General features: G+C 39.4%; 1 protein-coding gene across 50 annotated transcripts in view; it reads left to right on the top strand.

Annotated features, from left to right (window-relative positions):
- The window catches only part of INPP4A (inositol polyphosphate-4-phosphatase type I A), a 136546-nt gene that overhangs the window by 95193 nt on the left and 27438 nt on the right, over positions 1-13915 (top strand). For 18 of the 50 annotated variants that reach the window (XM_068923865.1, XM_068923808.1, XM_068923856.1 and 15 more), the window contains 6 exons: positions 251-355; positions 1170-1278; positions 6409-6592; positions 7656-7874; positions 9571-9709; positions 13143-13175. In XM_068923865.1, coding sequence (XP_068779966.1) covers positions 251-355; positions 1170-1278; positions 6409-6592; positions 7656-7874; positions 9571-9709; positions 13143-13175 — 789 coding nt within the window. Of the gene's footprint in view, positions 1-250; positions 356-1169; positions 1279-4049; positions 4068-6408; positions 6593-7655; positions 7875-9570; positions 9839-13142; positions 13176-13915 lie in introns of all 50 variants that reach the window. The other 32 variants (XM_068923708.1, XM_068923653.1, XM_068923682.1 and 29 more) reach the window with 5 other exon arrangements.

The raw sequence follows: 13915 nt of genomic DNA, 5'->3' as shown, positions 1-13915 counted from the left end.
AATATTTATTGTGAATTTGCTGATGATCAGGGAATATTTGTCTGCTTCTTTCTCTTATTTCACTCTGGAAGTACAGAACAGTTATGAACACCAACAGAAAGGCTGATCTTCATGTATGTTTTTCTCTCTCCTTTACTTTCAGCATGTAGCAAATGCTGAACAAAGCCCCATGATTATTTAAGCTTAGGTAGATGCAGAGCATTTTTAAAATTTAGATGCAGAATAATTATTTTTCCTCTGCATTTCCCAGGTCCGTCATTTAAAGCCAGTAGCTTGAAAGCTGATAAAAAATTGGAATTCGTTCCCACGAATTTACATATACAGAGAATGAGAGTCCAGGATGATGCAGGATCAGGTACATCTTTTCTTTCTCCATTTTATTCTTTTTTTTTTTTTTCTCCATTTTGGATTTCCATCCTCAAACCCATAGCCAAGTTTCCCTAAACTGTTGCTCTGTAGTAGTAATACTATTTGACATTTTGGTAGCACCTTCTGTCCTTGGATTCCAAATTTCTTTGCAAAAGAAGAGGTGTAAGTGGAATTGTCCCTATTTTACCAGTGGCAAAACTGAGTTCTGGAATTAACTGTGCCCAGAGCGACACAAGTCAGCCTTGGTGCTAGGGAATCCATTGGATTAAGCGGCTGTGTTCCTTCCAGTCTGTTTGGATTGTATCAGGGTAGCCACGGTTCTGACTATTGTTTATTTTTAAGATTGCATGCCTTTTTTTTTCCTCTAGAGCGTCATGTAGGGTTATGTAAAATCATACCAGCTCATTTACAAGCTTGTTTCTTCATAAATAACCTATTTTTTCTCCTCTTTTAATGCTAATGACCACTAACCATGGACACACACTTGTACTGTGTATCCATGTAAGGGATCCCTGTAATGCCAGGTTTAGTGTAAAGGCCAATGCTCAAGGCATCTTTTTCACTGTCAGTCTTCTAGATCAAGAAACAGAGGTCCTGCATTCAAGTGTGGTTCTTCCACTTCAAAAGTACTTGATGGATTTCCAGGGCCTCAAAAACAAGTCAAGTTTTCTGTGTCCTTCAAAACACTGGAACGAGGCTTTACAAAATTACTTTCAGAGTAGTTTTCAGATTTCCCACAGCTGTTTGTCCACAGTAAAGATGACAAGCTTTCACTTGTAAGTCCTTTTTGTCCATCCCAGATCAGAACTACGACATAGTCACCATAGGAGCACCAGCAGCTCATTGTCAAGGCTTTAAATCAGGTGGCTTGCGGAAAAAACTGCATAAATTTGAAGAGGCAAAGAAACAGTAAGTACAAATATTTTTGTGTCAGCTGAACTCGTGCCTTTTCCTAGTCGTTCGTGCTCAGTGGTTTGGAAAATCATTTCATTCCGTGTTTTTATTGGGCCTCATTCAATAGTTCTACTATATACTGTGAAGATTAGTTCATGTTTTTCCAAAGAAGAAGGAAAACAGTTTCCCCTGTATTTTACCCTATTTGTTTGTTTACTGATAGGCCCTTTCTAGTGGTCTTTTCAGCAAAATCTTTAATTTTCCAGAGCACTTGTTGGATTATTTCATTTAACTATTTTAAGTGTTGGGTTTCAGTTCTGCCTAATTTTAGGTTAGAAAATTTGTCTGTAGAACCTCCTTAGCTGCACCACATCACACTTTCAACCCATTACTTTTGGAAGACTTCCACCCCTCTCATAGCTTCAAGGAGTTCAGGTTGCTGAACTCTCTGTAGTACAAAACAGCAGTGCTTGATAGACCAATTTCTTGTTGACAACTTGGGCTGAGTTCTGGGAATGTTGCGGGAGGTTTTTCTGTACTGCCTCAAGGTTTATGCAGACCATGTGCAGATTAGGCTTCTGAACCTAGCCTCACTCTGCCCTACAGGCAGGGTACTTCACAGTCCTGTCTTCAGGGGCTGTCTAGTGACCTTTATGGAAGTGCAACCATATGTATTAGAGGAAAAAGCAGAAATTGGGAAGGTCACTTATGCTAAAGGGACAGACCTGTATGGTGTCCACTCTGACTCCCAAGGAAAAGATAAAGCCACCTGGGTCTATGTTAGCTTTGTTGCGGTACAGAGAACTTGAGGAACAATAAGAGCAGCACTACAGGGAGAGTCACTGTAGCCAGGGAAAGGAGACCTTGGTAATACTCTCCCAAAGAAGCGATTGATGGTTTGGAGCTGATATGAGGAGTGAGTGACCTGAGAGTCAGGCTCTGCCAACTGCAGAATCAGTTTTGGCAGTGGATAAGTGAAGAGCAGCATCCCGTGAACGTTAGTCAGATGTATAAAAAGATCAGTACAAAAATCTGCTAGGTGTAATTATTCCTTACTTACAAAGTGGGCTAGGATGGGACTACAGGAAACTGTAAACCTGGAAACACTGGTATGCTAGGCTCACCTTCCTGTTCTTTTGACACCGCTGTCGCTTTCTGAAATACCCTCCTTCTGTCACCTTAGATGGGTTTCACTCCTGCAATATCCAAGCTCCTGTGTGTTTTTTATTCTCTCACATTAAGCTGATTGGAGAGCTTAATTTCTGTCCGGTGCTTTTCCTCTACGCTTTACAGAACTGTTCTTTCTGGGTCCAGGAGAACTGCAGATTCCACTATGATAGTACTTTCAGCAGGAGTTGGCATAGGTAATACTTTCAGCGTAGGTTGTGGGCTGTTTGTTACTCTGTAGAATTATTTGGGGGGGGGGGGAATTTTCCTGTTCCAGCATTCACTTAGAAGACTGTTAGCGGTTTTGTAGTAATTTATTCCAAGTCAGGAAAAAGCAAGCAGGGACAAATAGCATATCCATACAGAGAATCATAATAGGTTTTTGTTACAGAAGATTAGAAAATCAGGTATTATATCAGGTATTTCTTCCAGTCTGTTTAAGTAAGTGTTTCTGTTCTGGAGCATTTATTACACTCATTTTTGGGGAATTTAGAAAGCTAAAAAAGTTGAAATATTTTCAGGTTTGAGATTAACAAAATGCATTTTGAAAGACCTTGTGCTGTGTAACTGAGACTTCCTCTCACATGCTTAAAGTGTAAAACCAGCACTGTGGGCCACAGCTATGAGAAATTCAACAGTTTCAAAGGATGAACTTGAAATACTGTGGAATAAATTGAGTCAATAAGAAAGAGTCCCTTCCAGTTCGATATATGTTAAAAAAACACAACAGCAACAATCTGCGGGTAGAGGCAGCGCCTGCCAGTCAGTCTGCAGCTGGCATCGGTGGGGTTCATCTCTTCCATCTTTCAGCGTCTTCAGTGCAGATGTAGATATCTGAGCTAGGTATCCGGGGCAGCTTTCAGTGTCTGTGGAGGTTGTGCCAGATACGCTAGTGTAGGTATCTACGGTAGGTGAGGTTTCCCTTTTCTCTCCATGGACTGTACAAGCAGCGTAGGATGATTAGTTCAGACATAGACATGTATTTATAGGTGTCTGAAGCTGGAGGAGTTGTATCCAATCCTTAATTTCTGTTGTCAGTGGTAATTTTAGGACCTATGTTATCAAAAAGTTAGGGCTCAGGATTGCAGTGGCCCCGCTAGCCTAAAACACATCAAGAGTAGGATCCTGATTAGGATTATTGATAAACATACCATGTTACATGATGTATCCCATGTCCTGGTAGCTAACAAAAATATATTGTAAATTTAATCTGGGATATGTACCGATCTGGTAGTATGAATTTCAACTTGGTGATCTATGTAAAATACAATTTTAGGATCTTCCTAGTAGGATGGCCCTTTTAAGTCCGTCTTTGTTAACATACAAACTCCTATAGTAGAACTGAGTTCCATCTCTTTGATTTCACTGTTACGTAGCTATTGTTTAGTTCTTTTATCTTTCACCGGCAAAATCATTCTTTGCGAACCCACGTTTCCCCCAAACAAACACATGGTCATCTGGCAATCTGTGTTTTTTGCTTACAAGTTTAATCGTGTGTACCTGCCTTCTTGAAAACATGACACAAATATGTTATTTCCCCAAACATCCTTTGCTTTGTTTTCTGCTTTTGGTATTTGCTAACAATCTGCTAATTTTATTTTGATTTTTTGTTTTTTTAGCAGTTATGAGGAGTGTTGGTGAGTTTTCTGTTTCTGAGAGTTCTGCAGAGAGGGTTTCTGTTCCTTGGGCTTTTTTTTCTTTTTCCTTTTTCTTTACTTTGGCAAAGATCTAGCGTGTTTTAAAACGTGCAGGGCTTTTTAATGTCATGCGTCATGGCACCCCTCATTGTGCTTTAAATGACTGCAGTTACTTCGTAGAACACGATGTGTGAATGAATTGCATTTCATCTGCAATGTTTGTTTGTAATGAACAGCTACCTTCCTGGCTCTCTCTGATCCTAAGTTAGAAAGCTGCAGATCAGAAAAAAAGAATTTGTCTCTTTTCCTCTGTTATTTCTGGTGAAAACGTGTAACCATTTAGACAGAGAGAGAGAAAAACCTTCTGCCAAAAGTAGAAGATAATGAAGGTAATACTACATATTTTTTAACCTTTATGGTGACATATTGGGCATGGTTTATATTTTTGTAATCCATGTCTTCATTTAAACATTTTCACCTAACCTTTGTGTATTTTTCTTCACGTTGTGGTGTTCAGTGCTATAAAAAGGAAACAGTACTTGATGGTTGAACAGTGCAGAAGTTCTGCTCTAAATTATTTACGTTTAGGATTGAATCCCTAATCCACTGAGAGCTCTAAGCCTGTGTTATAGCTTGCTTATGTAGTCCAGTGAGAGCTGTTCATTTGAAAAAGCAATTGCAGGTTGGAAAGTTGATATATGTGAACCTTACACCATAGAATTTCCCCCAATCATCCCAGCAAATGTTTGTGATTGAAAAAGTAGTAATTCTAAGTTAGATCTCAATATGTTGCATGGCCTTTCCTGCCAAATACTTCATCTTTATGCATGTTAACCACACTGTAGTGGAAAGAAATTGCTCAGAGGAATTGTTACTAAGACCATCAGTCAGTATAGACCATGACTCATGTACAGTGAAAGTCCTAAAAACTAAGATTTATTTTCCCTATGGCTTAGCAATACTGGGAAGTGGTCTCCACTCAGGTGGTTGACCAGAGGGACACAACCAAGGCAACTCTTTCAAGAATCGTTTCTGCATTATGTCCTTTGAAAATGAATCCCCCACCTTGTCTTTTAACGGAAGTCCGACGTTAAAAATCAAGCTTCCCTCTTGCCTTAGTATCTAGTAAGGGGCAAGAAGGCTTCCAGTTGGCACCTGTGGCAATTGCTTTAAAGCGTGCCCTGGGCGACTCTCCTGTGTTACCTCACAGACACCCTGCAGAGATGGCTAGCACTGCTCTAGGACTAGCAGCAGGATTCACTTCTTGGCCGTAGGGACGGGAGGCTGCCGTGCCGTGATGTTGTTGAAACCATTTATCACTGGAAGAAGCGAATATAACAAAATTAAGATAATAGACAGTAGATGGCACCTCTTGATGCCACACCGTGAACGGGATGTGACACCTGTCACGACTGGAGCTGAAATAAAGGCTTGATATTCTTACAGCTTTCATACTAGGGGAGAAAAAACAATGTATTACCTGGCAAAAAGAGAGATGGTGGGTTGGTTCCAAATAATTATGCTCTTACGTAACTTCAGCTATCTAAAAGTTAATTTTTTCCCTTCCACCCCCAAATAGACAGCCTCAGCGGAGCTGCAGTATACCAATATAAAAATATGTTTTATTAGTATCGCTTGTTTCCCTTCCTATTTGGAAAAGGCTAGTTTGGTATAGCTTGTGCTGTTACAGTGGGTCTACAATAGGGATAGTTGCACCACGTCCCTAGCTCAGTGTAGCTGTTAGCATTTGCTACAGAAGCTGTACTGAAGCTAGAGTTCCTGGATTAGCCTGGAGATATCAGAAAAGATTGCTTTCACTGGTGTAACTTGAATCAGGCCTGCAACAGAGAAAAGTACATACTAGCAGGAGGAGTTTTTGGCGATACAACAGGGTCTGCATTAGGGATCTAGGTGGCATTTCTCTGTTGAAAAGCGCAGAGATTGTCTTTTCACAGTGCTAGTAGCTAGTTTGTAACCCAGGCCTCAGTGAAGTGTCTGTGTTGTAAGGAGCAGGAAAGTGGGACAAACTGTCCATGAAAGCAATGTTTCTCTCTCTGCTGGAAAATCTATCACAGACACATTCTCCTCAGGAAAATTGACCCTCTAGTATACAAGCCCGGCCCTCCGTCACTTGGCATAAGGGATTAGTAAATTTGCATCTGAATGCTTCCAAGTAAAGGCAGAGAGGTTCTAGGATCATGTTCCTGCTGTGCAATTGCCCACTGGCCTTTCACTGTGGATCGCTAGCTTAGGTGTTGTCTGCCATTAGTTCCCCAGCATGCCACTGTAGTGTGTGTACTTCCAGATCAATTTTCCCCTAACATCATTCTTTCTTTTTCAGCACTTCAACAAGTTCCCAGTCTATAATCTACATCCCCCAGGACATCGTTAGAGCAAAGGAAATCATTGCACAAATCAACACCCTGAAAACTCAAGTCAGTTACTATGCAGAAAGGCTCTCGAGAGCTGCCAAGGATAGATCAGCTAATGGCCTTGAAAGAACGCTTGCCATCCTGGCAGACAAGGTAGGAGAATAATATATCCCCAAAGCATGGCATATTCTGAAGCACGCTGTATTTTTTTTCTCTCTATTTCTCTAGTAAGTTTTCTTGAAATATTTATTTTGCCAGGTACAGTAATTTATTGTACCATGTACAGTCCTTAAAAAAAAAAAAAAAAAAAAAAAGGAAAAACTGACCAGCCTTTTGAATTCACTGCATTTTATTGGGATTTTCTCCTGCCATACACACTCACCTGCCTCTACCTTCTCTTGAAAGCGCAGTGGAGAACTAAGAGTGTAAAGCAATGTCCGCTGGTACTCTCCATTCAGTCATCATATTCCAGAAATGAGCATTCTTCATTTTCTTTTATACTCTTTTCTTCATAATCACCTTTCTTTTTTAATGTCCCTCTTAGTCATATGTCAAGCATCAAAAAGTGGACAAAGCTTAAGTAACTTAAGCTCTTTTGTAGTGTTCCACTGCCAAAATAAGTACTAATGGTGACACAGCCTTTACCTGAATTATAATGATATGAATCCATTATTTTTTGATGCCTGTTAACAGAAATTAGCCTGGACCCACAGCTGAACACAATCTTATTTACAGGGACAAAACACAAATACAGTGTTACTGACCTGTTATGTCCCTGAAGGAGATATTTTCTAAATAGCAGTAATGGCAGCAATGTGTGCTCAATCAGCTTGCTAAAAATTGTCCAAGTTGGTGTGGCAACTTCTGTGTATTGTAAAAAGTGTCTCCATATTGTTTTAACCTTTCGTCAAATGGAGAGTGAAGTGCTAATAAACCTGTTGAGAATCACAAATTTATTAGTGAAGTTTTCAACAAGTGCACGGCCAAAAGAGTAGTATGGACTTTGGAAATACACCCTTTGTATTTGGTATCCTATATATCTTTTTAAAGCTATGCTGTAAAATGGTTTTAAAGGCACCTCAGAGACTGCTTAATGGTGGTTATTTTCTTTTACAAGATATTAGTTATATTATATTCTTTCACAGAAAGAAAAAAGAAGAAATTGAGTGCAAATAAAGGAAAGGTTTTAAATTGTGGGGGTTTTATTGCTTTTTAGACCCGGCAACTTGTCACAGTCTGTGACTGCAAGCTGTTGGCAAATTCAATACATGCACTGAATGCTGCAAGGCCAGATTATATAGCTTCAAAGGCATCTCCAACCTCTGGAGAAGGCGAACAAGTGATGCTGAGGAACGACCAAGATACACTTGTGGCCAGGTGGACGGGAAGAAATAGCCGATCTTCTCTGCAGGTGGATTGGCACGAAGAGGAATGGGTACGTTTGCTCAAGGGAGTGATGAATATTTTCTTCTTTTCGGTTTTTATCTGCTGTGTTCTTTAATTGGAAGGTCTGTAACTGCTCGTCAGAGATCCAAAGGATAAGTATTTCGGAGCACGTTATTAGGTATCTTAGTCATCTACTAGAGATACTGGTAAACTAGCAAAGACGAGCCTTAATAAATCATTCTGTGTCTCCTCAATAGCAGAGATCGTTACTTTTGGTGCAAGGCTTTTATGAAGTCAGTTCCAAGGGAAAGTAAACAGTTTTTAAAATAAACAACTGAGGATCATACTACAAGGGGCTCTTACACTTAAACCAAAAATAAAACACATTTTGTGTGTGTTAGCTATACAATGCAACCTTGCAACTTTTCTCCTGTTTTTATCCCCTCATCTAAATATTTAGAAGTTGCTATCCATCTCTATTTTGGTTATGAACAGCTTTTTAAAACTGTTTGCACTAAGGATTTAAGTGGTTTTCCATTCAACTCTGCCAATTTACATGAAAGTTGGCCTGAGTTAAGTACTGTCATTTGTAATAAAAACAGAAGTGAATTAAATTTCAAAAATAGTCCAGATTAATTAAAACAGTGATTAATATTATGAAATACCAACGTAGAAATGAGATCCAATTTATTTGGAGAATAGATCTTTACACATTCTAATTGTTTTGGTGTTCTCTGACTTACAGTCAGACTCACAGTAATGAGATACTAATACAGCCAATTCAGTTACTTAGATACTGATATTACCATATAGTAATTTTATCTGTTACTCACAGAGTTATATAGGGAAGAAAAGATATGTAGTTGTAAACAATTATTACGTAATCATTTTTAATCTATAAAAACTACTACTTCTGTTATCTAAATTAGTAGCACAGTGGATTTAATTTTTCTGCAATACAGACTTGATACATAGATCATTCCAAATCTTTATAATTATTCCAGAAATCTTTCAGATAGTTTTAATTAATATTTGTACAAATTTGTATTTTTTTATTCCTTCATCTTAGTTCCTGCTTCTACAAAAGCAGTATTTACATTTACAGAAATAGCCACTTTTAAATGTTGACCGAAGGGACTAGCTCTGTATAAGTTAAAGCGCACACTGCCTTCTCCTCTCATACTTCTAAAATTGTCTAAAACTTCTCTGCATTTAGCTTGCTTTTGGGCCCATCCATGCTTAGAAGGGAATGCTAAATCATCTTCTCCATTCCTAGCCTTGAGAGGAATGAGATACATCTGCTTCTACGAGCATTCTGAGCAGAGAAAAGGCTGTTACTGAATTCTAATCACTCTGGACCTTAAGGAAATACATCTTTAAAGGAGAAAAGTAAACGTTTGTCAGCAAAAGTGAGGAAATGTTTTTCAGTCAAACATGGGTTTCAAAAATAAAAGATGATGCCTGTTGGAAATTGGAATAGTGAATCGTGGGTATAAGAGGCATGTCAAATTGTTCAGCAAATTTAATTTTAACATAGCTCTGCAATTTACCATATGTGACACCTCCACATGTTTTTGATATGCTGATTTATTTATATATGCAGAGTTTGTGTGTGCACAAATGTAGTCATAATAGCCCAGAAGAAACTTTACCTAAAATCACACCAGGAAATGTATGTGTCAGGGGATTTGTTACCCTTTGTCTCTTTGTTTTTGAAATTGAGAAGGGAATGTTTTTCTTTCAAGGAGAAAGTTTGGCTGAATGTTGACAAAAGTCTGGAGTGTATTATACAGAGAGTGGACAAACTTCTCCAGAAAGAGCGCTTGCAAAGCGACAGCTGTGAAGACGTTTTCCAATGTGACACCAGCTGTACTAGTAAGAAAGGTAATCGGGACACTCGTGCCTACTGGATAAATCCAGAAGATTTAAATGAGACCTCACCATCACCTTCATCATCCTCACCACCATCATCATCCACATCATCCTGTGCATGCCATTCTCTCAGAAACGCAAGTGCGTATGCCAGACCCTGCTTATCACTGCTGTGCGTTGGCCTCCTTCCTAAGCCTCTCCTGCATCCTTCCCTGAGTCTCTAGCTCAGTGGTGGTGTTGAGCACTGGTGTCAGGCAGAGAGGGCTGATGGCGTGCTGAGAGCCACGAAACCCACAGCTTAGGTAGAAATCTCCATCCCACTGAAATCACTGGCAAATCTCCTATTGATTATGCTGGCATTGGGATTTCACAGTGGGTGTTTTGAAGCTTGTAAAACAGGCATGGGGGTTAGCTGTGTCAGACACCACCTCTGGTGGCTTTTCTGGTGGCTTCAAAGCTTCTGTCAAACAACACCTCTGGTGGCTCCTGTTGCAATCAAAGCTTATGACAGTGAACCTCTATAAAAGGTTAACTAAAATATGAGAGACACACATGCACTACTACTTCAACAGTAATGGCCCTAGCTGGGCTGCCAGAGTGTGGGAGGAGAGCCAAGGAGACCCATTAGACTGAGCTAAACTTGGATGGACTTATTGGAGTTTAAAGCAGATATTTATCCAAATTGTCAAAACCGTGGTGCTAAAGCCCTTGATTAGTTAGATTTCATATAGCTAGAAGGTAGGAATTGGCAGCGCAAGCTCTCAGTGGAGTAATCCTGTCAAAATTTGATGTCACAAGGGTACTGGGTGGAATCCAGTTGCATAATGCCATGAGAATGTGAATGAGAGAAATTCTTACCAGTTTAGGTTGACAGTTTTCCAGCCTTGCATTAAATTTCAAAATTATTTCATTTACATCTGTAGACATTTGGCTTCTTCTCCCATTATTTACTTCAAAAACTTTGACGGTCACTATCATTTTTCCTTTTAATAGAACAGGTATGCCAAGTTTAGCTCTAGAGAGATAGATTTGTGTTTTCATTTCCTTTTGTTCTATCTTAATCTTTTGATGGTTCTTCCTCCCTCATCTATGTCTGTGACTTCATGTCCATTCCACCGTTAACATTACAGTAAAGTTGGAAAGCAATACCTTAAGCAAAAAAAAAAAAAAAAAAAAGGCAAGAGGGAAATTAAAATACTGTTTAGATATTATTTTGTATAGGTCTGTACCTCTGTTACATCTGATTTGCTTAGTATCCTAAATGACTGTGATTTTCAAGATTAGACTGACATTTTAGTGTATTATAAAGGAATAGGGGAGATGACTCTTGTTTCAGAATGTATTCTCTATTAATCTTTATGACTAGATTGTGTTCTACCGATTTGACAGCTTTAAGTGTTTTTATTTGCTAGCTAGTTTTATGAAGTTTTATGTAGATTTACACGGAAGTTTTATCAGTAAACCGCAATGCACCTTCCTATCAACAATAACAAGTTTTGAAGTTTTAATATTAAAAAGAGTAGGAAAAATCGGTGGAGAGTGGTATCAGAAGCTTTTCCCAAGACAATTCCATGCTAAAAGCATCTTAGAACAATCATTTTCTTTCAAAATGTACCCAGAATTTTCAGTCAAGCTTTTACCTCTGCTCTGGATCTCACTTACATCATACCAAAGAGGAATTTGCTACATTTACCTACCACAGGTTTTGTCTGTGCCAAAAGTTTCTGTAACCTTTCCCTCCTGTGCCTCTGAAACAGGAAAAAATTTTCCCTTTTAATCCACAGAACTGGACAAATTAAATCAAGAAGTGTAGCAAGCTTTAGAGTTGAGGGGCTGCCATTTCCCAGTACTGCCTAAGTGTAAGGACTAGATTTGAAGTCTCAAGGACTGTCAACCAAAGTCTTGGCTGAACCTATCCTAAAAAATCCTGGAGAGGAAATCCTGTTTCTTAGATATCTGATGCAAGACATTTTTCATAGGTCTTAACGGGCAATTTGAATTACACTTGGGAGATTTACTGGAACCGAGGGCAAACTTGAGTGCTTCATCATTCTCATCAAATTTAGTTGCTAATTAAAGGTCAGGGTTTTCTGACAGAGGAACAGATTCAGTGGTATAAGAAAAGCTGATCTCATTGAAATCAATTGGAATTTTTCCGTTAAATTCATTTCCTTGTCTGAATACCTGAGAGACAAAGAAGGTCCATTCTCTAGGTTTGGACCCCAACATTTTAAAGTTTTTCCTGTCATATATTCAAAGAAGAAGCACTTTTGATTGTAATATGCCTGAGGTTTGAATAATCGACATTTTGTCAGATGAACAAATGAAAAGATGAGCAGCCAGAACTTAGTCTGAATACAATGCTAATAAATAGATAAATAAATAACCCCATATACTTCCAGAACTGGTAAGAGAGATGCAGTAAAATGCTGTTGAAGGACTTTAAAGGATCTCTTTAGAGGTGAATGTTTCGAAAGAAGATACTACTTAAAATCGTAGAGGGGAGACAAAATAATTTTTTTTAAATTTATTTTCATTATAGATTTAGATATTCATTTCGAAAATTACATTGGGGCCTATAGTTTCCGTAATGGATACTATGCGATTTGGCTTACTGAGAGGTTTTTATCTCAGATTATTCAGGTCACATGATTGTCCTTATGCTTATAATTGAATTTTATATTTTCTGCTGTTATTTTCAAATTCGTAGTTAATTGACGAGTGAATCTAGATATGAATACAACAGGAGTATAAGTCTGTTAGTTTAATAAACTGCTGGTCATTCATGTGAGACTTGTTATGGAAAGGTCTATTATCCTTCTACTGTTGGCATTGCACTGTAGCTATTTTTGTCTGACAAACTGTTCCTGCCACTGAAGTGGGTGTAAAACAGTCACAAGCTTCACTGGGGAGGTTTGAGCCTTTAACACACAATCCAATGCTGGTGTTAACTGTCTCAGAAATTTTGTATCATAAATTTGTCTAAAATAGCGAAATACTGTTGTTCTTGCAGCGTGGGTGCATTAATGTCATTTTCTGTTAAGTGCGCGAGCACGTCGAACTTACTGCTAGTCTTTTGCTATTCTGTTTAGCTGCCTAACTGCCAGCTTATTTTATAATCGCACTAAACCAGTGGTTCTCAAATGGTGCCTTGTGGATTGCTGGGGATCAGCAGTGCCCCTGGGGCAATCCCCTGAGAGCGGCTGAGCTCAAGGGTGCCGCCTTCCCTCCGCAGCCCCATCCTGGTGTCCCCCTGCTCAGGAATGGTGGTGTGGAGGAGACGGCCTGTGCCCTCTGTGCCTCAGGGCCAGGGACTAGCTCTGCTAAGCTGCGGTCCGCTCTGTGGAAGTGTTTGAGATCCTCGGCACTGAGCATTTGAGTTGCTTATGTTTAGACTGTGTTGCTGCTCCTTAATCATGCATGTTGCCCCTCCATTTCTGTGCAGATTGCAGCCCCGCTCTGGAAGAATCCGGCCCAGGTATGTGCGTTCATGGCTTCCGCTTCTTCTGAAAACTGCAGGTTTTTGTTTGTTTTTAACAACTGAACAAGTGCCTTGCTGATAAGACTGACCATTTTTGAACGGTAATGCTCAGCAATATCATGTGGTTTACCTAGATGCGTTGAGAAGTTGTTATTTCCTAAATAATAGTGCAAGAGGTTGTCCGGTAAGCACTGGTAGCTAAATGTTCATGTCCAGATATGGGAGAGTACTTGTTGATGTTCTCTGTGGTTTCTCCGTTTGACACATTTTAGTAAACTAATGTGGGAGGCAGTGGGTTGGGGACATGTTCCCAGTATCACTGAAGCCTGTGGGAGCCTGATTTTAATGAGTTTTCAGACACGCCCTTTCATACTTGCTGGTAAACTTGCCTTTCTGAATGAGCACTAGAACATAGAGCACTCAACTAGGCTGATGGAGACCCACCGTGGTGTGGGTGTGCACCAGGCAGCGTAGGGCACTGCAAGCCTAATGTTTCAGAATACAAAATTTAAAAGATTTTTATCATACTATTAGCCTTCTCCCCTCTCTCCTTGTAGTTCCTCACACTCTTATTATATTTACAAGGCCTGAATAATGTGCCTCAGTAACACCACTCATTCCCAGCCAGATGGCTGTAATTTTTCCAGTTTGAGATTGGTTTAATCTGAGCTCAGTGGAGGTTTAATTTGTGAACTGTTACAGCATGGGCTCCTGGTTTTAGCGAAGCCAATGGGAAA

Source organism: Struthio camelus, chromosome 1 (genome assembly GCF_040807025.1).
Source record: "Struthio camelus isolate bStrCam1 chromosome 1, bStrCam1.hap1, whole genome shotgun sequence".
NCBI classification, from domain to species: Eukaryota; Metazoa; Chordata; class Aves; order Struthioniformes; family Struthionidae; genus Struthio; species Struthio camelus.
This window is presented reverse-complemented; position numbering and strand designations above follow the sequence as displayed.